The following is a 25504-nucleotide window of genomic DNA, read 5'->3' as shown; positions in this document are numbered from 1 at the left end:
AGCAGGGTGGTAGGCTCCTGCTATAACATCCTCTTTGCATTTACCCCTGTGCTCAACTCCGACTATACAAGAACAGCATTATTTGAGGGAACCTGCTGCAATTCTTTCCTCTCGTACTCGTCTCCACCCCTGATTTGTGTCAGCGGCTAACCCTGTTAATCTCTTAATGCATTGAGTGTAGTGGGGTACTTGTGTTTATAGCTATGTGGCCTGCACACATGATGAATCCAATGGCCTTCATGGTAACTCAGTTTGCTTAGTTGGCTAGTAAGTGTTTTATAACTGCAGTAACTTGACTTTAAATCAAACTGCCCTATTTGGTGGGGGGATAGTTCTGGGTGCTGGGTTCATAAGCCTGTCAGCAATAACTGCCCAGTCAACAAATAATGGGAGCTATCCAACCTAGCCAGTGAGTGTATTATGCTGTTATTCTAGTTTTCCAAAAGATTTGTAGTTTTATTTTTGAGAGAAGTGCAGTGTTTGACATTTATTATACCTACACGTGGCTTTTTTAGCAGCAGCTTCTGCTAAGCTAAAGCAACAAACCACTCAAAAAACTAGAGTATATTTTAGTTATGGGATTATGATTATGATTCCATTTGCTCATTATTTTTCAGGCACTGGTGCGTGGTAGTAGTAAAATCAAAAGCTTTTAATTAAATTACCAACAAACGGTGGGGACATTTTGAGGATATTTGAGAAAAAGGGCGATTGGTCCCCTTCAGAATCATATGTTATTATTTCCGCCCCGTTAGGCTTAGCGCATGAACATCATAACACTGAGCTCAGTGAGGTCAGTCATTTTAATCTTAAACTATATCAGTGAGCAGCAGGTTGACGATCTATAAATGATAACTCAACTTTCTGAAGAAAATATCCAGAAATGTGGAGTGACAAATCTGTCTCGCTCATCTTTGAACTACAGTCTGTGCCTCGCAACCATTGAATGGCTGTAAAATATAGCAAAGGCCACTAATACAAAAAAAGGACACATAAACGAATGGCTGAGTATTTCGTGCTTTCAAGTTTGCGGTCCACTGAACACAGAAGTAGCCGCTTATCTCTTCCCTGGATCACTTGAGGCCACAGGGTTCAGAGAGCAGCTGATCATTCACTTTAACAGAAGCTGTCATCAAAAACTATGACTGACTTTAGCACCGACGCTGGGTGAAGGTGCAGCCCATTCTTCCTGTTTAATCTTCTTAAAGCACTGCACACGAATTACACCTCATTAGGGGTGACTAATACCATAACAGATGCAACACACACATGCTCTAAAGATCTAGAATAACAATTCTAATAATTTCCTCAATTATTAATAAAGTATTCTGATTCTGATTCGAATGTAGACCTCTTATTTTACTGAAACGTGTTTGTTTTGGAGAGATGTCTTTTTCTGTTGTTTGAATACATTTGTTTTATTATCACAACCTATGGTTAAACTGTGTAAGCAGTTTTATTAAAGCACAGTTTCGTTATAATAAGTTATTATTGAACTCAGCCTGAGCCACTGACCTTCAATCACTCACTTTGATTTCTAAAATGTAGATGTTGCCACGTGAGTGAGCACATGCCTGACCAATAAATAAAATGATAGCACGCAGATAATACAGATAAAATTGAGTACTTCAGTCTGTGAATAACATTAATATGCTCCAGTCACAGCCAGTAGGCCAAAGTTAAAGACAGTTCTAAGCCAACACCTCGCTACACACATAGAAAACTCCTGTGTTGCTATAATGCTGCATTAATGCCACCGAGATTTCTGATTAAAGTATGAGCCGTGGCAGCGGAGTATAACAACTCATCTATTTATGGCAATGCAATCATGCTCTGAACTGTAACAAATCAGAAGTTATATGTAGGAGAGAGGGAACAACATCATAATCTACTCAGATGTGAGTCTAGAACTTGTATCTCTATATCGAGTATTTGGGAACGCATATTGTGTTAAATCAGTTAACCTTCACCGCTTCTAATATTTAACACGTTACTTAGCAGGTATCTGTGTCTACATCATGCACCCATACACCGTCTCTGGATGGAGATTGCTAACTGGTGGATTACTGTGAGTGTATGTGGTTGCTAATGCACACATTAAGAAGTGCTGAATAATGTAAGCATGCAAGATTTTTGAAAATCTATATTTTTTTGTGGTTTTGTGAATGATACTGAGCTGCTATACATTATTTTACAGAAGTCTGGCAAATAATTTCTAATGTCTATAATATGTCAGCAGCATAAATTCATCTTTGCACATTTGAGCATGTCTTATCTCAGAGGATTGCAAATTGTGCTCCATGACTATAAGAGGGAATAGACAGCAGCTGCTCACTCTCAAAAGGCCCCCAGACCCCACTGTGATTACTTTTATCATGAAAAACTCTCACGGTGACAACGCTCAGTGAGTGCAACTTTCATCGCTTCACCAGGAGTGGGCAAGAGCAGACAGATGGACAGCCTCTTTCTCTACTGTTAGCCAGCATTTGCAGCTAATGTGAATGCAATAGGACTGTGGAGAAAGGGGCAAAAAGTGAGGAAAGGAAAAGAGGGAAGGAAGTGAGGTGAGAGCACTCTAATCGCTCTCCCAGGATAAAGCTGTGAGAGCTTGAACTTCATTCAAATAAAAAGACTCATCTCACACAGTGGCCATATGGTGCACACCTTTTTTTAGACTGCTAAAAAAAACCCAGGGAACTAAATAAATAAAAGAATAAAAATAATGAAAAAAATAATGATGTGAATATGTTCCATGTAAGATTAGTGGCGGTCATGATTTCTGGAAAATTCCAGGGAGTCTTTCACAGATTAGGGAGTGAGATGTCACCTGCCAAGGCTTTCAGTCTTTAATGAAAGCAGAACCCAGCTATTGTAAAGCAACTGCAACACGGAGCATGCATTGTTCATTTCTGTCACTATCACCAGATGGGTCTCTGTGACATTTTACTAGTTCTGCTGCCTTTGTAAACTTCATTGATTTTTCTACATCACAGGTTTCTTCGTGTGTATCTGTAGTTTGAATCTTGACAGGGCTTGAGCTCAGACACAGGAGACACAGGGTGCTGAAAGGACAGCTCCTCTGGTGAAGACTCAAACAGTCACTGACTGTTTGAGTCTCACCGACGCCACCTGCTGGTCACTGAGTAGCTGAGTCTTCTGCAGAAAAATATTTGTTATGTTCAGATAAAGTGTTATTATAAAAGTATTCAATATGGGATCAGGAAAAATGACTTATTGTCAGGATAAACTCTAAAATAAACTTTAAATGTTAAATAAATAATGTGTTCAACATTTCCTTTTTTCACCCAAAGACATAAAATTTTATGTTTATTTACACTAATACAGTATTTTATTGAATAGGCGTTACGGATAGTAGGTCCTTGTAAGTCTGCAAAACACTGGTCATGTGATTTCTCAGCTTCGTTTTTAGCATTCCTTGAACCATAATCTGATCCAGAGATTTTTCATTTATATCTAAGAATAGCATTGGCAGATAATCTGCATTAATCCCTCTACACTGCCTTGTGGGATTGGATGGTGTGGTGAGTGTGACTCACTCATTCTGCCCGCAGGGCATTTCTTACTCTGAAGCTGAGAATGGATTACTCTCGCACTGGTTTCTGTCAATATGGATGACCCTCCCACGTTCATCTTTACTCTGTGACCACAGAGGGGGAATTGGTGGTCACGTGACCAGCTGACAGTTTTGTTTATCGATTAACTGACCATGTTGGATAATCTGAGTTCCCAAGGTCACAGCGTGGGGAGAGAGAGCACACTTTTACAGCCCGCAAACACAGGCGTACATCGTATATGCACGTGGGTACACATCAACAATAGCATTTCTTTGTAGTTTGCTGTTTGAAGGAAGAAGAAAAAAGACAAACAGATACAAACATTACATTTGGAATAAGATGAAAACCAAATCAGTGAAAAATAGAGATTAAAAAACGTCAGTATGTGAACTCAAACGTTACTAAACGTTCATGATTATAATGTGAAGAGGAATGAATAAAACCCTTAAGTCATATGAGCGATGTTGAGATGAGATGATGACACAGCGATGCAAGCTGACGTGCACGACTAACAGAAGCAACAGATAAGCCGGGGACACAGCCAACGTCTCACAGTAAGAATAAGTCTGAACAGATGCAAACATCGGACAACAGCACACAACAAACATCAGCTCAGGGTGGCTTAGTGAAATTTAATATTCTGTTGAAAACACACAAGCAGCAGGCATCGCACCGAGGAGGACAAAAGAGACAATATGCAGACGGCCAACACTGACATAAAAATAAAAGTAGTGTAAGGAAAACCAGACTGATCCAATGGTAAAATATGTTTATGTTTAATGGCAAGAATCAAGCAACACTGCAAAGGGACAGTCACGTTCAATATCAGGTTGACCCACAAAGTGATAAAGTAAAGTACAGATGGCCTTCTGCCTGCTTGGCACGTGTGCCATGAATAAAAGAACAAAGTACTGCACGTGCTGACATTAAAGCACTCTTTAAACCCCCCCCCCCCCCCCAAAAAAAAACAGCCTTCCACTTCCTGTTTCTGCTGAAACAAGCAAGATGGAAATGGGTCGATGTTTCTTTTAAAACAAACCTGCAACGCACACATCCATAATTACTAAACAAAGAAGAGAAAAGGAGGAGAACGGGATTTTGGGATTAAAAACCTAAACAACAACGTGGGTGTAGGCTTGAGGATTAGTAAGTAGACAACACATTATAAACAGTAACATGGTAGCTGGAGTCTGGTAGAGTTGTAGTTCTTTTTCTTTTATGATCTAAATCTGGATTTTATCCATAATTTCATTTCAAATCATTTCACTGTTCTTCAGCAAAACATAGTGAAAAATAACACCAGTTTGAATATTTGATAAATAGCCCCAAACACATGGAAATAGCCTAGTTTGTAAGGTAACAGCTTTTAAACAATATGGGTAGACTAGTCCAATTTTTTAGCTTCAGTAAAGCTTAATCGTGGTTTTGAGATATTGGCCTTCATTTACAAACATGTGCATGGAAACATTCCTACCCTGCACAAAAAAGTGTGCACGCAAAATTACCGTCAGGTTTCTTACACGTGCACACCAGCCTATTTTGTTCTTATCACTGTGCACTTGTTAGTACATCAGATTCATTCTGAACCAACAGTGTTGTGCAAGCTACATATATGTGAAGCAGACTAGCAGAACTAAAACTATTGTGTCCAAAGAGGAAGTCAGAGAAGACAAAGGTTACAAAAGTGGTTCCATGGGAGTAATGAGAGTAAAAACAAAACAAAACAAATAAAACAAACAAATGAAAAAGCATGGCTCAGACTAAAATAACAGAGGATCTAAGTATGTTTTAAAATTAAACAGATACTGTGGTAGTAAAAAAAAAAAAGAGAAAAAGAAAGGTAAGAAGAGACTAACAGACTACAAGTAAAAAAAGAAAACAGGTGGAGGACAAAAGAGTGCGTGATCTGTCAGTTGGAGATGAGAAACTCCCTGCAATAGGGGAAAAGGAAAATCCAGTTTCTCCAGCTTCCCTGGGATAGTGCCAAAAAATTAGACTATTAGACAATAGACAATTTAACATAGGGTGAGATCAGATAAGGAATACTGGAATAGATTTAAATGAAAAGATAAAAGTCTACACGTTTCCTTTTAGTGTTTGGTTTTCTGATATTCAGTGTCTTTTTTTTTTTTTTGCTTTATTTAGTTGCAATTCTAAGCACTTTGTGGTTTATGGTCTTTTAGGCAGCATTGAAAAAATGACCAAAAGGCAACAACAATAACAATAACAAGAAAATACTAGTAGCAGAATTCCTGTTGAACACTTAATACTTTGCATGTCTTAAGCCTGCCAGGCCTTCACTGGTCAGAGGGACATTTTTTGGGGAAAATATGAACAAATTTTGGTCTGAAAAAAATATTGATAAATCATTGATTTGTGTGCGAAAAACCTTTAAGCGTGATTTGTGCACCGATCTGGGCCCATTGTACTTCTTGATTAACTTTTCATAAAATTGATCGATGGCAGCTCCACTCCCACTAACAGTGTGAATGGAGGACATCTGATGGTGTCACTCAGTCATTCCCATCAGTAGAAATTATATATTTCCTCAGGTCATTACTGAGTGTGTTTCAAACATCTTCAAATTGCAAACTGACACCTTGTAATATATTTATGTAATATATTTACTACTAACTAAACTACTGTGCTTGGTCTTCAATCTCCTTCCCGCTGTAAGCTGCTAATGATGCTTAAAATGATTTTAGCAGCCACTGTGTGAGCTCTGCTCGTCTCCCATCCTGAGTATTTTAAGAAGATGCTTATGATAAACCTCAATGCTGCTTCATTTATTGGCAGCCTCACTCATAAAATTGTGGAACGTGATACTGATATTCAATCTTTTTGAAAACCCCCTGACTTACACTTTCTTTTTTCTTGTGTAGTTTATAAAAAAAAAAAAAAAAAATCTTATATCTCTTATGGATCTCTATATGTGTTTAGAACGGAGAAGTGCCTCCAACCTAAATTTTTCTTTTTAGGGATTATCCATCCATCCATCCATCCATCCATCCATCCATCCATCCATGGTACAGCTGACTAATGGATGGAGCAGAAAAAGCATTTTAGCTTGGAAACTTATGCTAACACATGATGTTAAAATACACCTCTTTTGGCTGAAATGCAGCTACCTGGCAACTTTTAAGAGGCTTTTAATGAAGTGCATTGACCTTTGAAGGAATAAATTGCGTGAGAGGTCTGAAACGCTTGACTTCACGAATCGTGACTCCTTGAGGTTCAAACAATTGAATTCACTAATCATGATGTCATTTAGTTACCAGCAGAAAAAAAACAGAAAAGTGTAACGTCTACTCTCTAATGCACCACATCAGTGACTCATCACTTCCATGACCCTGAGCTCCTCAAATACACAGATGCGCCATTCAGAAAAATGATGTCATGACACAGATCGGGTTTCGCTGATCTCTCCAGATCTAGTCCACATCCAGTAGTGTACGGTATAGGTTTTAGCTGCTGCTGTAACACTGCATTGCTGACACTTTTGTCTAAGGACAAAAATGTCAAAGAGTCGTCTGGGGAAGCCGTGCTTTCCATTTACTGGAAAGTAATATTTCATTATATATACCCAAGATTAAAGTAGCTCTGTTCCTTTTTTTATTATCAGTACTTGATTTGTTTTGGTATGAATATCAAAAACCTTCTCACTGTCACCAACATCTTTCTTTGTGTCTGTGTATGAAAAAGGTCCAGATGACCTTGTCTTTAAGAAGTGAGAAATGCCGTGGTGTGGACGCCAGCACAATCAGATGAGGTTTTGTCAGAGAGCTCATTCAACATTGGAAACACTCATAGCCCCCAATGAGTGAAAGAATAACCCATCTGTGTCTTTATGCTCTTGCTCATGTCCTTGCTTGGGTTTAACTTAACTTGAAGTCTAGTGTCCACCCTATGATGGCGTTCGGTCTACATTAGCGCGTTTATCAGTGGTATTTAGGTGCCAATGACGTACAAACACTCGTCCGCTCTGAAGCAAAAGCTTGAAGGCTGAGTGAGGGATGCTATTTTTATATGAAAGGACTCTGGCTATAGAGCAGTGGCGAGATAAGGTATTGGGTGAAGAGATATTGACTGACCCCTCCCCGACAACCCTCACTTCTAGTCAGTCAGGGCTGTTGCCAGAGACGACCCTGCTACCATCAGAAGCAGCCCAAACTGCTGCTTCAGGGCCACATGTGGACCTTGGGTGCTTTCTTCACATAAACACGCAGATGTAGTCCGTGAAACAAAATGCTAAGGCCCACCTGAGCACACACACACACATACACTGCGTACTACTCGTTGCTATGCCGCTGTCGTCAATAAGGCATTCAACAACTACGTTTGAGCTATTTTGAGCCACACAACTGATCTGTGTCACTCATGGTGACAAAGCAACAAGGTCTCAATTTTGCATTGATGCACTCCTCTCAATTCTTTTTTCATCTTTCTTTTATTTACGCAACAAGCCTATTTTGTGGGTGAAAACTGGAAACAGTGGATTACATCAATACAGTCAAATTCAAGGGAGAGGGACAGAGTCCTCTAATGACTTAGTGTTATGAGGAATTTCTTCGCAAATGCTCCAACTAACTTTCATAAAAATCAGCTTGGTCGTTAGAAACGTACGGTATTATTCACAACATAATCTCCTGCTGGTAATAATCATGTGCAGGGAATTGATTCTGATGTACGGTACATGCTTTAAGCACTTGTGAAATTTTATTATAAACTGGATAAGAATGGGATACGGCGGTGCCAGGAAAGGACTCTCGAGAGAAAGTTAATCAAGAAGCAGAACTGGAACAAAGATATTCTGACATTTAGTCCTGAGTGAGTGACTCCCAAAACACTAGGAAATAAGATAGAAGATACTGCGCAATTATAGACAGGCTGAGTAAAACCTCGCTTCACTAATAAACTGATATTGCATAATCAGTGGCGTGTAACTTCTTTTTTAATCTTTCCAGTTTGCCTACAGCCATGTCCTTTCAGCGAGGCTTTTGAGTAGTTAGATTCTGGATGCAAGAACAAGCACAGTTTCACATAACTGGGTTGCGCTCCTGAAATGATGATCAGGATCAGGATGATCGTTAAATGATGCAACAGCAGTTTTGCTCCTGGATCTTCCTCACTGTGAAATCTGAGGACCATAAGAGGCTGATGGAAGGCAGAAATGCATCTTGGGATTTAAGACATGTCAAAACAGTGCCCTCTCTTGGTGGACCTGAGCATGGCATTTTCAGAGGTAATAACTTGCAGGTCTTTATGTTAAGAAAGTATTTTTTTTATTATTAAAAACATGATATTATAGGCAAGTACATTTAGAGAATGAAGGACTGCATGATGTGCTAGAAAGTACTGTTTGTCCTTAAAGACATGACTCACACCCAAACTGCCACACAATATCACTGCTGTGTGTGTCTTTTGAGATACATCCTACCTTTGAGGTTTCCATATCAGTTTCTTCCACTTCTTTTGCTTGGCCTATCAGTAAAGGTAGAGAAGAGTAAATGAGAAGAATATTTATAATATGATCCTCTGGATGGTTGAACTAAATGCAACCTTTTATGTGTTGTGGTTTCTGTAGATGGGCAAGATGACCTTTTCACGAGTAACAAAGCAGATCTTGGTCTCAAGACGGCCAAGAAACTCACTCTCAGCTATTTCACTGTGGTTACTTGTGAGCACTTGGACTCAAATTTCAAGGCCTAAGGGACTTAATATGTCCTGATATCAGCTGCTAAACATCCAATTTAGGGAATTTAAAATAACTTCAGGGAAAGTGGGGGATATAATTATTTGATCTCCTGCTGAATTTCTAATTTTTCAAATTTTTATGGTTTTTCATTTTAATGGAGACAGAACATCAACCAACCAGTCAGAAGAAAAACACCATTACATAAAAGTTAGGCATTAATTTTCATGTCATTGAGTGAAATAAGTATTTGATGTCCTACAAGAAAGCTGGAAATCTGGCTTCCATTACAATCAATCAGTCAATTACTCAACAACAGATGCTTCTGATCTCATCTACTGCAGCGGTCCCCAACCTTTTTTGTGCCACGGAACATTTTAATGACCAAGACAAAAACTGTGGTATCTTGTAAATATAATAATAAACGTGAATTCACTGTGTAATTGTGTAACTTTATTAGCAGCGTGCTCCTGAAAATGCGCCAACAAAATTGAGAGTAACATCCTCCTCTCTGCCCTTTAATGCTCTCTGGTTGCTATGGTAACGCGTAAATATTTCTTTCAAAATAAGACAACTACAACACGGGAAAAGACCCAGGGAAACCAAGTTAACGATAAAAACCCTGAAAACCATAAATTTCACATCCAAGGCTCAACGACTCACGGACTGGCACAGGGGTTGGGGACCGCTGATCTACTGTATTTAAGCACACCTGCTCACAAAATCAGCTTCTTCCATTCTCAGATTTTTCTGTCAAAGGACGTCAGGGACAAGACTTTAGACCTGCAAAAGAAGGTAGAATGGGCTACAAGACCATCAGCAAGAAGTGCGGTTTGGGAGATTATTCGGAAATGAAAAGAAATTGAATCTGGAGCTTCATGGAAGATTGTGCAAATTAATTCATAACTTTCATGTGATGTATTTTTTTCTGGATTTTTGGTTAATATTCTGTCTATTTCCAATAAAATGAGCGTATAATAAAAATTAGTGAATGCTCATTTATTTACATATACATTTTTATCTGCATTTAATAAATAAACCAATATATTACTGGGTAGTTTGCTAACTCAACTGCTGCCAGTGACTCAAGACAGTGTATGCATGAATTATGGTGATCAGAGGATCTCAATCACTCCTCCATCTATGTAGCAAATACATAATACAAATGTATTACGCTGCAATACATTTGCCTCCTGAGTCAGGGCTATGGCCTCCCACTCTTTTTGCCCGTGACTGAGCTTCCCAGCAGCTTCCTGAAGCTGTGCAACACTTTGTACAGACCCAATGCCCGTCAGTGAGGTAATCAAACTTGATACTTTTTCATCAAGAGAAATTGATTAACTGGAGTAATACCGGCAGATACAGAATAGAGGTTATTTAGCTAATGCTTCGGTATAATGCTGCTTACCTCGAGTCAAATAAATGCACAGTGTCAAATTCCTTCAGCAGGTTTTTTGGTACTTTTTCAGAGGTGTGGGGCACAGGAAAAAGGAACCCCTTAGCAAGAATAATCAAGACTAACTTTGGAACAGCTAGAGGAAAAATCAATCACGCCTCTGATGGAGGAAGGCAATTTATTGAAGACAGATTACACCACTTGATTTATAAAACCTGAAAAGCAGGCTTCCAGTAAAAGCGGCTATGTAAGAAAAGCAAACTTCTGCAGAGAATTTAATCTAAGATCTTTGGAGTTTACATCTCTAAACAGCTAAACCCCTGGAGCTTGAGTTTGAAATACTCAACAGAGCTGCTAAAACTATCTGTTTTGTCAGTTGAATGATCATTTTAGTGTTTTTGAATGAAAACTGTAAACATTTAAATAGACAAAGCTTCAAAATGTCACCCACCCTGGGCTCAATGAAGCCATTTTTTTGAAAGTGTCAACAAATAACTGATAGATTATAGAATGTTATCAATAGACTACTCACGAATTATGTAATTGTTACTTTTATAATGATTTGAAACAACTGTGCTGCTGGCTCTCCATCTACAACATATACAGCATATCTGCAGAAAAAAATGAATGCAATGTTGGTGTGCAGGGGCAGTGATATATTCATCAGTGGGACTGATTTGCTGATGAGTATAAGTGAATCACACAGTGAGTCAAAAGAGGCCCTGTGATTAGTCAGCATCAAGGTCCCACTGAATGCAAACACATGGCCCACTCAAACAGATACACTATGTTCTGTAAGTTGATGTGAAAACCTCAAACCTGGATGTACAGGGGTGACTGCAGTCTGTGCTGCCTGTCTGCTTATCCTTACCCACATACAATACTTTGAGTGCCCCAGTTTACTATATTGAGATGTAATAAACCATAGATCCAATTCTCCTGCAAACCAATGCCTCAGTAATAAGACTGTATAGGTGGACTTAAAGAAATCATAACTGGATTGCGGTCAATAAAAAACCTGTCTTGAAAGTGATTCATGAAAGACAAAGACAGGTCTATACTTAGTTTTCATGCCATTAGGCAGCATATGTGCATGGCATATCTCCTTGTGTAACTCTACAGTGAGGCAGATGTCCACCCAGCATGAAAACAAGACCTTTCACGAAAGCAGTAAGCGGGTTTGCCAGTGACAGTTAGATTGTCTTTAGACAGGAGGACTTAATGAATCACCTTCAGTGTGACAACTGGCTCAAAATACAGGTTGGAGGGGAAAAAAACCCTCTTACTTATAAAGGTTTAGAGATGTTTTTAAAGAAGCTTTAAAAGAGCTCTAGAATTTCTTTTTAGGTCCGTTTTGCATGTCACTATCTTCAGCAGCTAAAAATGATATTTGAGCCTTACAGTCATTGCTAAAAGATTTGAATTTTCCTATACAGTGCATCAAACTGTATCTCTAACCAAGGCCGAGATATCCAAACATATTAACTCATAGAACTCACATTTTAGGAGGAAAATATGAAAAGCCACACATTTTTAACTCTATTTCCAATGTATGAGTGGTTAGGAACAACAGTACCTCATTAAGCTTTAGCGTTTTAATTTACAACTACATGTAATTGAAATTAATTATAATTTTGGTAGAACTTTGATCTTCGACAAGTTAATGTGATTCAATGTTTATTTATATATCATATATATAAGTAAAAAAACGTTCATGCCAAAGTATATGACAGGGAAGAAAAACGAAATGCATGTGCAACTGGTATGCAATTTAGTTTTCATAAAAATTCCTGAAATGTGATTAAAAAAAAAAAAGATATTTGTGAATGTATATTAGTGGAGACACTTAAATACTTACAGTGTGCATATTGCAAGCTTTCAACTATCCCAGCATATTAACAAATTGCAGCTTAGTTCATATCATAATATTTAACTGTTAACAAATTGCTTTTTAAAATTTGAATATTCTTAAAATACCATTTTGATACATATCCTGTGACATGAAATGTGACTGAAAATATTTAACTGCAACAATGAATGAATCCAAAATAATGCTTCAAAAAGACCTCTTTTTTCCACTTCACTTGATCTTTAATGTTTATCTATTGGTGATTCATTTAGTAGCTAAGGGACAGTTATGTAAAGGTAGTGCAGTAATACCTGCCAGGAGTATTTATCACAGGGTGGTAACCTAAAACAGCCCTAGGACTGTCCTGCATCCCTGTCGACAGGCGAAGTATAGCTAACCAAATTGCCCTTAATGGATCTGGGCAGCAAAGATCACAGCCGAGATTTAGAAGCCGGCTGGAAAATCCTCTCTGCTGTGCGTGTGCGTGAGAGGCCGACTGTACAGGCACATTGTGATTTATTCTGCAAAACCCCTGTAGCCATTCATCAGTGTTAGGGAAAATGAAATGTGTTTATTAATCACTCTGACACTTTCTCCCAATTAAATATAAAGGATAAACCTGACCAAAAGTTGTTGTTTAATGGTGATTTTAACCCAAGCCCCACCCTACAAAAAACATGGAAAACAGTGTAGTCCCTGCAGCAGTAGGGCTGAACGATTATGGAAAATAATCTAATTGCGATTTTTTGCCCCAATATTGCGATTGCGATGCGATATGCGATTATTTTTTAAGGTCTTTGTCTTCTGTATTATTAAACAAAGACAAGCAATACATCATATAGTATGGCCAATACTATATTACATTAATTTTAAACTGTTCTTTCCTGGAAGACAGACCTCTGTTATGATGACATGAGGTGATGCATGAATTGATGACTGACATTTTTATTTAACTTCTTCAATCACAACAGTATATTTGAACATACACAATAGTTTATTTTTAGCTTACAAACATCTGAGCATAAAGTGCTGGCAAGGAACCCTGGTGTAAACATTAAAATGAAAGTCAGTACAATGTGCAGATTGCAGAAATATACATAAAAAAAAATCAGTGGCTTTACCACACTCAGTTTTTCGACATCTGTGAACTACTAGACAGTCATTCAATTAAAAAATAATATTAAATAAATAAAACTAATAAATAAAAAATACACACATCTTACTGATCTTTGCAGTCAGTAACATTACACATAAAGTGCAAACATAATAGCAATTGTATAAACACACACACAAACACGCCTTTAAAATTTAAAGGCGTGAAATTGGACGGTCTAGCCTTCTGATTAGCTAATCAGAAGGCTAGTTCTGATTAGCGTCACCGCTGTCTCGGTGGAGTTTAATAAACTCGGCCGTCTGCTTCTTGCTATCTAAAATATAACCAGACACTGGTGTAAATTCTCGACTGTCTCATACTTCTGTTTAATAAGTTTTCTGTTTGACGTTTAGTCAGCTGTGTGAAAACCAAGGAGGAACCCACCCGGGGGATTAATAAAGTTTTATTTTATCTAATCTAATAACTTTAATCTCAGCCAAACCGATTTACTCACGAACAAACAAAACACTGAAAAAAGCCCAACAATAACATTTTTAGGTTGTCTAAGTGACTTATATATTACGTTTAACCCGAGCAGCGAAACTCCGCGGTGATCTGAAAATGATGTGCCGGGAGTTGTGCCGTTCTCGGCCGCATCAGTAACCCTCGAGCTCCCGGCTAGCTGTCGAGCTGGTGGGTAGCAGACGCTTCTGAAAACGTCGAAGCACTTTTGCAAATATGGGATATCTTGATAAACCGAGCAGATATTTGATGTTTACACAACTACTTTCTCGCCTGAAAATATGTTAAAAGTTTATTTTGTGACCCAGAAAGATTAGTATGAGTAATTTTAAAACGTAGTAGCGGCCGCCATTGCTGGAAACTGGAGTTTGGCTGGGCCGCGCTATGAATTCTGGGATATGGTAGTAATTTGGACAGCCTTCGGCGCGTCGCTGTGACGTAATCGGTCTACAAATGTGGCCTCAGGAGGATGCAGCCCATGAATTTGGACATGTCCAGAGTATAATCGCAGCCTTTGCGGTTAGAAAATTGCACTTGATCATGTCGCGATATTATCGCAAATGCGATATATCGTTCAGCCCTATGCAGCAGCACATTATGAAATCATATGAACTAAACTTATATTTATGAATCTACATGTATAACAATGTTTTGTAATGTACGATGTCTAAAAATGCATAACCTTATATTAGTGTACAGCTGCAAGACATTCATAAAAATATTTAAATAATAAAGCAACTTAGAAGAACAAAAAAAGCTAAAGCAATTGACATTTAAAAACCTGCTTTGGACAGTTTTTCAGCAAAGGTCAAACACAAAAAGGGTACAGCAGGGAAATAATGAATTGGTCAGTGAGGCTACATTAGCACTACATTATTACTTAATTCTGTAGACAATAAATAGCTAAATGAGCACACCTGGATTAAGGAGAACATACGTAGGTAGCTATCCATGTATTTTATACACACACACACACATACACACATATATATATATATATATATATATATATATTAGGGGTGCAACGATATTCGTATCGATATTGAACCGTTCGATACAGTGCTTTCGGTTCGGTACGCATATGTATCGAACAATACAACATTTGTAATTTATTTTATCAATTTTCCTTCTGACGATGCTGTCTGTGTTGAGCGCTCAGTGAATCTGTGTTCGACTACTCCGCCTAGGCTGCACTGTCGAGCGCAGATCCACTGAGCGCTCAACACAGACAGCATAGTCAGAAGGAAGAGCGCAGGGCAAGCTAGCGAGACAGAAGTTAAGCTCTCCTTGCAACAGGCAAGTTGAACCTCATTCAGATCTGGCGTTTGGAATTATTTTGGTTTTCATGTGACGTATGACCCTGAAGGTAAGCGAGTCATGGACTAAAGTAAAACAGTATGTTGGATGTGCCATGCAATGCTCAATTACATTGGTGTGAACTAGTGTGTTAGCGCAGTTAGCTCGTTAATGTGTTGGCCGTCTAGCCCCATGCACGGAGCGATCGGCGGTAGCTCGTTAACGGAGATTTGCCGTTTTGTGGCGTTAAGGTCATTTCAACGAGATTAACCTGAAAGCACTAGTGGGAACACAACGAATATGAGTGCACATTTATGCCGACATCATCCTAGTGCAAAGACAAGTGGAAGCAGACAAAAAAAAGCAAGCATGCTACTAACTTTAGCCGAGTCATTTAGACAGCTGTTAGCACATGATTCTCCTTATGCTGCTGAGAATATAGCCCAGAAGAAGCGGATAGTATAGCTTTTATTTTGGAAAGAGACATTTCTCTGTAATAAACTCTCTTTTCCAAAGATGAGTGATTCCTCAATCAGATACAGGGCTTGCAATATCGCTAGCCCGACGTCCCGGAGCTAGCGATTTTTTCAGTCGGGCTACCAAAATCTATCTCTTCCCTGCCCGTCGGGCTATTGTAGGAAAAATATATGTCAATGCTTTTGCATTCTTTCAGAAATGTAGCTGGGTAATTATGTCATTGGCATCGGTGAGCCACTGTCAATATGTGACATATTGAAGTCGCGTTTGAATTTGCGCTTGTTTTTTTGCTTTCACTTTGCAATCGTGCGAACTGTGTATAGAGAGCGACAGCACTGATCTGTGAGTGATGATAATTTGTGCACCAATTCCTCTGACATCGTCTTATTAATCGTTAGCTTACTATGCAAACTATGCAAATCGAATTTCCCAGAGGAACCCACCCATATATACATATATATATATATATATATATATATATATATATATATATATATATATATATATATATATATTAGAGATGGCACGATACCACTTTTTTATGTCCGATACCGATATCATAAATTTGGATATCTGCCGATACCGATATGAATCCGATATAGTGTTTTTTAATCAACAAAACTGTTTTTTAAATATCTTGCTGCATTTTGTATAAGTTCATACTCAAGTTTAAAACAACAACTACACTAAAGCTATTCTGTTATACCTGTATACAAAAAAAATATTTCATAGTTCAGCAATACTGATCAATCTAATAAACTTAAACCTACACCATCCTCCCTATTCTGGTATTTTAAAGAGTACTTAGCATAAATATTAAGCAACCTAACTAATAGGGTTCCAACTCCCAGCAACAACAAAAATAAAAAAATAAAAAAATAGGGAACCACCCCTCACGCTCCACCTCATGATGCTTAATCGACATAATCAACCTTAATTTGATGCAGTGTGAAAAAAAAATGCACAGAAATCAATTATTTTTCAAGAAATATTAAATAGATTCAACATCTTTCTTCAACAAAATTGCAGACTGCACAGATGGTACCTTCCCAAAGGAAAAAGTACTATAGCTTACTAGGGTATATATATTAGACTTAATAGTTACTATATACAGTAATGGACTTCTATACATTTTGCATCAAATTAAAACTTTGGCTGTCAGATAATTATTTATTAAAAGCTAGACATTTTAAATGAGAATAAGAAAGAAAAGTATGTCTTTGTGCCCCCTTTTCCCTGTTAATGCCCTATCGGCCCCCCTGGCTAAACTTTGCTAGATCCGCCCCTGCACAGTTACCAGCGTCAGCTACGTAGAAAAAGATCCTGGAGTAGAAAGTAATATTAAATAAATTCTAACAACAGCTTATCAAGCTTAAACGTGCTGCTGTTGTTCAGCCGCTGGTTTCCTCTTTCTGGTGCAACGTGGGCCAAAAGCAAACTAGAGACACGGACTTGCGACAGAAAAGCCGATCAGCTGATCGTTAAGCAGTTTCATGATTGAAGTAGCAGCAAGAAGAGGCAGTCGCTTGTTAAGCTTAACGCAGGAATGCTTTACAAACATTCAGAGATGGACTTACACACTTGCTTTACTTCTCTCGGGATAACTTTGTCGGAGATGAAATGCCGGGTTGCTAGCGAAGCTCCACATGCTATCCAGACCACAGGTCCCGCATGCCACAGCCGCTCTATCACGTGATGCATACTGCTCCGACTGCTAACGTTCTGAGGTGAGTTACGGTGTGTTGCAAGTTTTGTGAGGTGCTTTCGTGATATTTAATGGATCGGATTACATTTTTTATTTTTCTCCGATATCCGATCCAGTAATTTAGGTCAGTATCGGACCGATACCGATACGTAATATCGGATCGGTCCATCTCTAATATATATATATATATATATATATATATATATATATATACACATACATACACACACACACACACACACACACACACACGCATCTAGATACAGTTAGTCAGCCCGTTTGACACTTCATAACACCTTTTTATGCTAACACATTTTATACTTTATACTAATGCTATAAACTATTTTACGGTTTAGGATTAAGAATAGAGGTTGTTGCACTTTAACTCCAGGGCTGAAAACATTCTGCAACTGCACACAGACAGACATGAGAGCTGACCTTATGTTTGTGCATGGTGAACAGGCAGACACCATTCTGGCCTCTCTCCTGGCTCTCATGGCCTCTCTTCCCTTGTTCCGTTGTCAAAGTGTCACTTATCCAACATGTTTTGTCATCATCACCAAATGTCGAAATCCCCGTCGTCCTTATCTTTCAAGCAGCACATCCAGTGTCAGTCAAATGAGACATAATGTCTCCGATGCAAGCAAACCAAAGTGATACAGACACTTGTAAAGCTAAAATGCTTGTTCGGAAGCCGCAGGATGTCCAGGCTGACTAAATGCTTATATCTTGACAGAAACTGAACCAGCTGCTCATTATTCCAGCTATTGTCAAATCACTGCCTTCCTTCCTATACATAACAATAATAATAATAATAATAAAAAGAAAACACACACTGAGCTTGTGTTTTCAGTCTAAGTGGCTCTCACAGTCGCTTTCTACTGTATCACCTCACATCTGCTTGCAGAGCCATGGATGAGCAGTTGTACGCGGGAGGATGGATCAAGGATGTGAGCGCACTGATTGGCTGCCTGGTCATGGTGTGTGTGTGTGGGTAGGTCCCTTTGGTAGGCTCCCTGCGAACGGTTATGCTCGACGAGGGTGGTCCTTCACCTCTTTTCCTCTTGTCGTTGCTTTATCAGCCCCCCATCCTGTTCTGCTTCCCTCTGTCTCCGTGTTTGCACTAAAAGCTGCAGTTACGCTTTCCTGTTCCTCAGCCACCGCATCACAGTATGCTTGTGAGGACGCCACATCAGTGCTTCAGTGAATGCATGCACACAGATACTGAATGAATATGGAGAAGAAACAGCAGCTGCGTCATGCATTCATTTCCTCTTTCCAGACGTAATGGCTCTAGCAAGTGCTCACTGAAAATTTATTATATAAATAAATAAATAATTAAAAAACAATAAAAAAAGTCTCCTCTGAGGTCACAGCCTGAGCTAGACGTGGAGTAAGGCAGGAATCAGCTGTAGGTGGTTCAACACTGTATGTTATAAACAAATATATATTTTTTGGTCAATAAAAAATTTAATGGTCATGAAATACCTGGTAAAAATTGCATCCATATTTTTAGCTCATTTTTATTTATGTATTTATTGTTTTTAAATTAAAAATCTCATCATATGTTACGTGAATTCTTGCCTGTATAGTGAAAGTCACCCACAGCCAGACTAGTGTGTTTTCAAATATGTTGAATCTTTGCTTTTCTGGGCCTGTCTCACAAAGTAAAGGGCAAGATCAGATTATGCTGACCTCCATCACTGGAAGCTAATGTCTCTAACCACAGACATTGATCGATAATCCAGCATTTGAGAAAGCAGAAAAGCAATGCAGGCATTAGAGCAAAGGCAGAGAGGATAAGGCAGGACTGTTTGGAAGAATCTCAGAAGCATAAATATCACAGCTAATGTAAGGGGTGTCCATTATTAGCCAACCAAATCTTAGTTGATGAGGAGCCTCTTTATGGACCACGTTTTGATTGGTAGTTGGCTGCAGCATAAAAACAACAACAACAACACAACAAAGAAACACAACTAAAGTCAGTCAGTCATTCAGAGGCAAATGTTTTCATTTATATGGCTGGTGCCTGTGATTATTAGATTAGTTATTATCCAATGAGCTGGGCAGAACTCAAACAATGCTAATAATGTTAATGTATGTAGCATAAACCTAGCCAGCATGTATGGCAACGTGCTTTAACACAGGATAACGCAGACATTATCACATTTATAATAATTATAGGTTGTGCTCATTATTAGGCTTTTGTATTTCTTTCTCACTTGAAAAACAATGCAACATTCCGAACCATTTTTCCGAATTTCCTGGAAAATGTATATGTAGATAATTGCTGAGTAACCCCATTAAATTTTCCATGCAAAGAATGCATCAGAGCTTCTTTCTCCTCATCAAAACTGAAAGGTTTCTAATTACACTTGCATTACATTTTACCTAACCAAAGGGCTTTTTGCATGCATTATTTACCGGTGCTCCTATAAATAAGTATTGATCTTAAGCAGTCTGTCTCACTACTTAGGAAATACTGGAAGCCCTGTTACAAGGTCTACGGAGATAGATTTAGGTCCTGTTGGCTGTGGGATGGGCCTCACGGATTGGTCTTTTCACACTGTACCCCACATAGGGATGGGTATCGTTTAGGTTTTATCCGATACCAGTACCAAACCGGTACTTTTGAAACGGTGCCGGTGCTTAAACGGTGCTTAAACCGGTGCTTAAAGAATGGAGAACACAAACTTTGTCCAAAAACCTCTCATGTTCAGCTGTTTTTTTGTAAAAAGATAACAATGTTAGCCTTTTCTGCAGCTATAGGGGATTTATGGCATCACTCTTGGCTGGAAGCAGTGCTTAATCAATGAAAAACAAACTTTGTCCAAAAACCTCTCATGTTTGGCTGTTTTCCACTTTTTCTTTGGTCATTTTAGCCTTTTTGGCCAGGGTGAAGGGAGTATCTGCCATCAAACAAGAAGACATGTAACTATGACGGTGTTTGCTAGTTCACCTTACATGCATTAATTTAATAATGTGGTTAGCCTACTCAACGTAAATTACACACGAACAACATGAAGCTACTCACACAGAGAAGAACGGCTGCTGCTGCCATCTTCATCCGTCATCATTTCTGCTACACTGGCAGGGCTAGGGGCCAGGACTCTACTCTTCGGGTTTTTGGGGGATGTTGCGACCGATAACAGGCAACCCACCCACAGTAGATGTGCACACACGGTGTGAGGTCTCGCAGCAAGCTATCGAATACGCCGCATTTCTTGGCTTTTAACAAAATGCTATACGTTGCCAGGTGTTTCATCAGATTCGAGGAGTTACCTCCTTTGCACAGTATCACCTTAAAGCACTTGTTGCAGGCTGCTGAGTTTGCATCTTTTGCTATCAAGTACAGCCAGACTTTGACCGCTTCGCCTTGGGCATTTTTAATCTGTAGCTCTGCTCTAAAAGAACGTACGTACCTGAGCCCGCCTACTACGCTCGCAAAGGTAAAATGATTGGCTGGAATCCAAAGTGCATGACATCTCAGGGGAAAAAAAGCACCGAAATAAAGCACCGAAATGTGCGCTGCTTTTCGGTCTGGTTACTACCGTTTATGTCAGAACCGTTACCCATCCCTAACCCCACACATGCTTGATTGGATTTAGGGAGTTTGGCGACTGGGTCAACACCTTGAGCTCTTTGCTCAGAGTAGTTTCTGCTGTGTGGGGAAACACATTTTGTGGAGGGACGTCAGCTTCAGCAACATTAATAAAAATGCAAGGACTTAAGACTTCTCATCAAAACATTGCACTGTTATAGTACGATCAGCATTTTTTTAATTCCCCCTCCTCCCTTATTTTTTTTAAATGTATGACTGGTGTTAGTACATCTTGTTTTTTAACAACTAATCTCACTAATCATTAAAAATTTTACTGCTATTGTTTAATTATATTCTATCATATGCACTCATAACCATTCAGTTCTGTGTTTTCCTCTCAATAGGCAGTTATCCACCTCTGTTGTTCTGCCATCCTACCCGAAGCAGAATGCATGAATCATTCTAAAAATGCAGAGGTGTTTAAGTGAAGATGGCAATCAAACAAAATGCAACAAAAGCAGCATCTCTTGGACTAATAGTTAACACTCACTATTACAAAATACACCCACTGTCATTCAGAAGGTTTGCCCACCGTATACAACATGCAGCTGAGCCACCTGTGTATCCAAAACAAATTTCAGACATTCTCAGAGTCCCTTGTCCTCACAAATTCAACAAGCATTAACTAGGAAGAAAAGGAAAATCAACATCTAATTACCATCAATTTTCCCACAAAAGGCACGGCTCCTGGCTTGAAAGGCATTGCACTAAATGCCGGAGTACAGAGACTCCTAGTGGTTTAAACCTGGACTGGCCTACTTGTCACCAAACTCGCATGACTGACCACTCAAAGCATACCAAAGCAGACACACGCATACCAGATTGCACACACACAAACACAGAATAATAACAGTGTTCATTCAGCTCAGAAAATGTGCTGCACAAACATCATTTCTCCTGAATGATCGCTGCGAGCATCAAACACAGGCACACATCAAAAAGCAAAGCGCTTACATGGTTATGGCCTCATAACAAACTGCCAGTATCACTTTCTACATAAAATAAAACATGCTCAACACCATGTCTGAAAGTTAGTACAGTATATCTATTACTGGGTTGACTACACTCTGACTCAACATTGGAGAGCAGTCCTAAAGTCAGAAACGTAGAAACAGCAACTTATATAATTTCCCGTCATGCTGCCGGTCAAAGACTTGCTTGTAGCCAATCACACTCACCTTTCCAGTGTACGCCTTGGACCTTTTTGCTTCAGGTCCAGCACAGTCTCTCTTGCACAGCCTTCACACCCCAAAGAGCAAAGTGTCTGTGCCCACAGTGTGAGTGCACAGTGCTGACCTGCCACCGGCTGGGTAGCTAAAGGACTACAATCTCCACAACAGTGCCCAACCTACAAAGCCCTGTTTGTGTCTAATGTTGTTTGTCCAATAAAAGATAACAATGGCATTCCATGGCTTGCAACTGTATTCACTGCTGGCCTCTCCAAATGTAAAGCGTATTCAGACACCTTGGTTGGTGGACAAAGGCGTGAATCTGTGTCACATGAGGGGTGGGTGGGGCCAGGGCAGATGGGGTGACAGTAAGGCTGGTCACGGTGGATAAGCTCACCAGCATACGATGCATGCCACCACCTCTACGGGGACGATGAGGAAGTAGACTCACCTGATTTTGTCCGCTGCACTGTCAGACCTGCACGGGGGAAAAAGCACATTCAGTCATAGCATACTGCAGACACGGCTTTTATCTAACAGCTGAAACACTCTGCATCATATTATGTGGTTGTGACATCAAAAAAACACTTTCTTTTTCTTCTAAATAACTATAACTCCTCACTTTAGAACAACTCATGTAAAGAATCTATTGCATTCATTATATATTCATATAGTTTTACAAACTCACTAACTATAATTTACCTGAGACGCATGAGGTGAGGCGCATGTCCACAACTGCTTGTTAACAGAATGGTCTAATCAGCCAATCACTTGGAAGCAATTATATTTAGGGATGTAGGCACTGGTCAGATGACGTGCCAACGTTCAAACTGAGCATCAGGATGGGAAGAAACTTTGAGTGTGGCACGGTGATTGATGCCAAACAGAGTGGTCTCAGTATTTCAGAAACTGCGTCCCTACTGGGATTTCCCCGGAAAAACGATTGGTCGGACTACTTTGAACTATCAGGAAAGCAACAGTAGCTCAAATAACCACCCAAACAAGAAAGGAATTAGAAGCAGGAATCACCAGACACTGAGGAGCCTTCCTGTTCTACAGTAATAAAACCAGAATACAACCTGCTTGAAACCAAGTTGTCCCGTTAAGTTGACAAAGACTCATTCAGACTGATGGCAGCATGTTGGCAATCTGTCTGCATTTACAAATTAAGTACAATTATTTACAAACCTTCAACAATCAGAGGGTGACTGCAGTCAGTCCAAATCAGACTGCAACTGTTTGCAGAAAGGTTGATATCATTATGTAAGAAAGAAAACACACAGTGTATATTAATTCAATATTTGAGCATTTATAATCTAGTTATAGATATCTGGAGGGGGTGAGCTTCCCCAGTGTATGATTAAATAAAGTCCATCTCTGTCTGCTTGCTGCATTGTAGTGCTTCATATGGTGGTGGAAATATAGCTGCGGATATATTACTTAAACCTTCTGAGAAGGGAGGGGCTTTAAAGCTAAGTGTCACATGACAGCCTGGCAATTTCACTGTAGTTACATAAACGTATTCTCTATTCTGCAAATTGATCCGGCATGTCTCACAATGCACAAATTTTCATTCACAACTCACAATCATGTGCTGCATCATCTTCACCGATGAGTCATATTACACTCACTTAGCAAAGTCACATTGTGATATTACATAACACTATCTGCAGTTAAAGTGGAGGAGTTGAGCAGAAGCGTCAGAGGCAACGAAACCAAAAACATGACAATGACAGGGAATGAGCAAACTTGTCTTCACGTCCTTCCCAAAAACCTCCACAGATGCCCTGATAATCTGGCTGAGGCAGCTAAACGTTCACATACTGTGTTAGCCTGCTGCCACTTCACCAGAAAATGCAGCTGCGCACATCATACACCGAGCAAAAACTGCAGCACACCAGGCAGACAGACAAACGCAGAGAGAGCAAAAAACACAAGCGTGACTGGCATGGAGATGACGACACGGGCGAAGTTTGCGAGAAGGCAGCCGCCGGGCAGAAATCCAGCTGTTTTTACCTGCAGAGGAGACATGACATTCCGTGCCCTCTAAAGCCGGCTACAGAACGCTGCTCTCCCTGCAGCTGCTGCAGACAAACCTCACTAGCTATCACCAGTGCAGCAAAGAAAAGAGCCTCAAAAAATCCCATAGGTTTCACAGGTGCTGTTCCTGATTTGAGTAAGAGGAGACACTGAGCGAGGAGAGTGCGCGGGAGGGAGAGCAGGACAGAGAGAAACAGTGGAGGTGTAGTGCACAGCTCTGGTAGACTGAGCTAAAAGCAAAGACAACTAAGTGGGTGGTTATTCAGAGGCTAGACGGAGGGGATTCTTGCAAATTTTCTCTTCAGGATGTCCTACTTTTGCATCATGCTTGACTGAATCTTAGCTCTGCACATGAACAATATGAGCAGCAGTTTATTTGCTCTAAAGCAACAAACTATTTATTTTAACCAGATTCTACTCTGTTTTTGGCACACCACATAACATTATGAGCATGAAATTAGCCAGTTTAGAAGAATAATTATTGACACAGTCTTGTGTTTTTTTACCTGCAGGTTGTCATTATCTGGTGTGATTTTAAGCACCACCCTTGGATTGAAAGACTTATAAATTTGGTGTGCAGGTTTTCTTATGCAAAAATCTGTTTAATTTTTGCAGCGATCTAACAAAGTTCCTTTTCCTCATCTTTTTAAAAATGATTATTTTAATATTTATAGCAGATGAACAGCTAAAGTTCCCATATGGAAAAGAAATAGTAAAAACTTACATGATTTACTCATGAAAGTGGCCACTTTCTCATTACTTTCATATATTGTTTTAGTAAGTATCCAAAACATACAAGTTTCATTATATAATTTTTCAAAGGATATTATATGTGTTTTCACTCTTGTATGCTTTTCATACAAGTTTCACACAAGACAGATACAAACTTTATAAGATTTATATATATCTTTTCCATATGGGTTTGCTGTGCAGGGACAGAGACCACACTAGAGACTCTGCTTTTGTTTCCTTTACTCAGCCTGAAAACTACCACATGTATTATCAAGGCTTCTCTACAGCTTTACTGATTGTAAAAATTGCCATAAAAACTGGATATCACATCACAGGCCGACACACGTATGACAAATA

General features: G+C 39.3%; 1 protein-coding gene across 4 annotated transcripts in view; it reads right to left on the bottom strand.

Annotated features, from left to right (window-relative positions):
• Positions 1 to 25504, bottom strand: part of gramd1bb (GRAM domain containing 1Bb) — a 115701-nt gene that overhangs the window by 34860 nt on the left and 55337 nt on the right. For 3 of the 4 annotated variants that reach the window (XM_080889968.1, XM_080889969.1, XM_080889972.1), the window contains one exon: positions 22827 to 22853. In XM_080889968.1, the coding sequence (XP_080746094.1) occupies positions 22827 to 22853 (27 nt within the window). Of the gene's footprint in view, positions 1 to 18043; positions 18634 to 22826; positions 22854 to 25504 lie in introns of those variants that run through there. The other variant, XM_080889970.1, reaches the window with a different exon arrangement.

The sequence above is a fragment of the Rhamphochromis sp. 'chilingali' genome, assembly GCF_963969265.1.
Source record: "Rhamphochromis sp. 'chilingali' genome assembly, chromosome: 8".
Classification (NCBI taxonomy): Eukaryota; Metazoa; Chordata; class Actinopteri; order Cichliformes; family Cichlidae; genus Rhamphochromis; species Rhamphochromis sp. 'chilingali'.
This window is presented reverse-complemented; position numbering and strand designations above follow the sequence as displayed.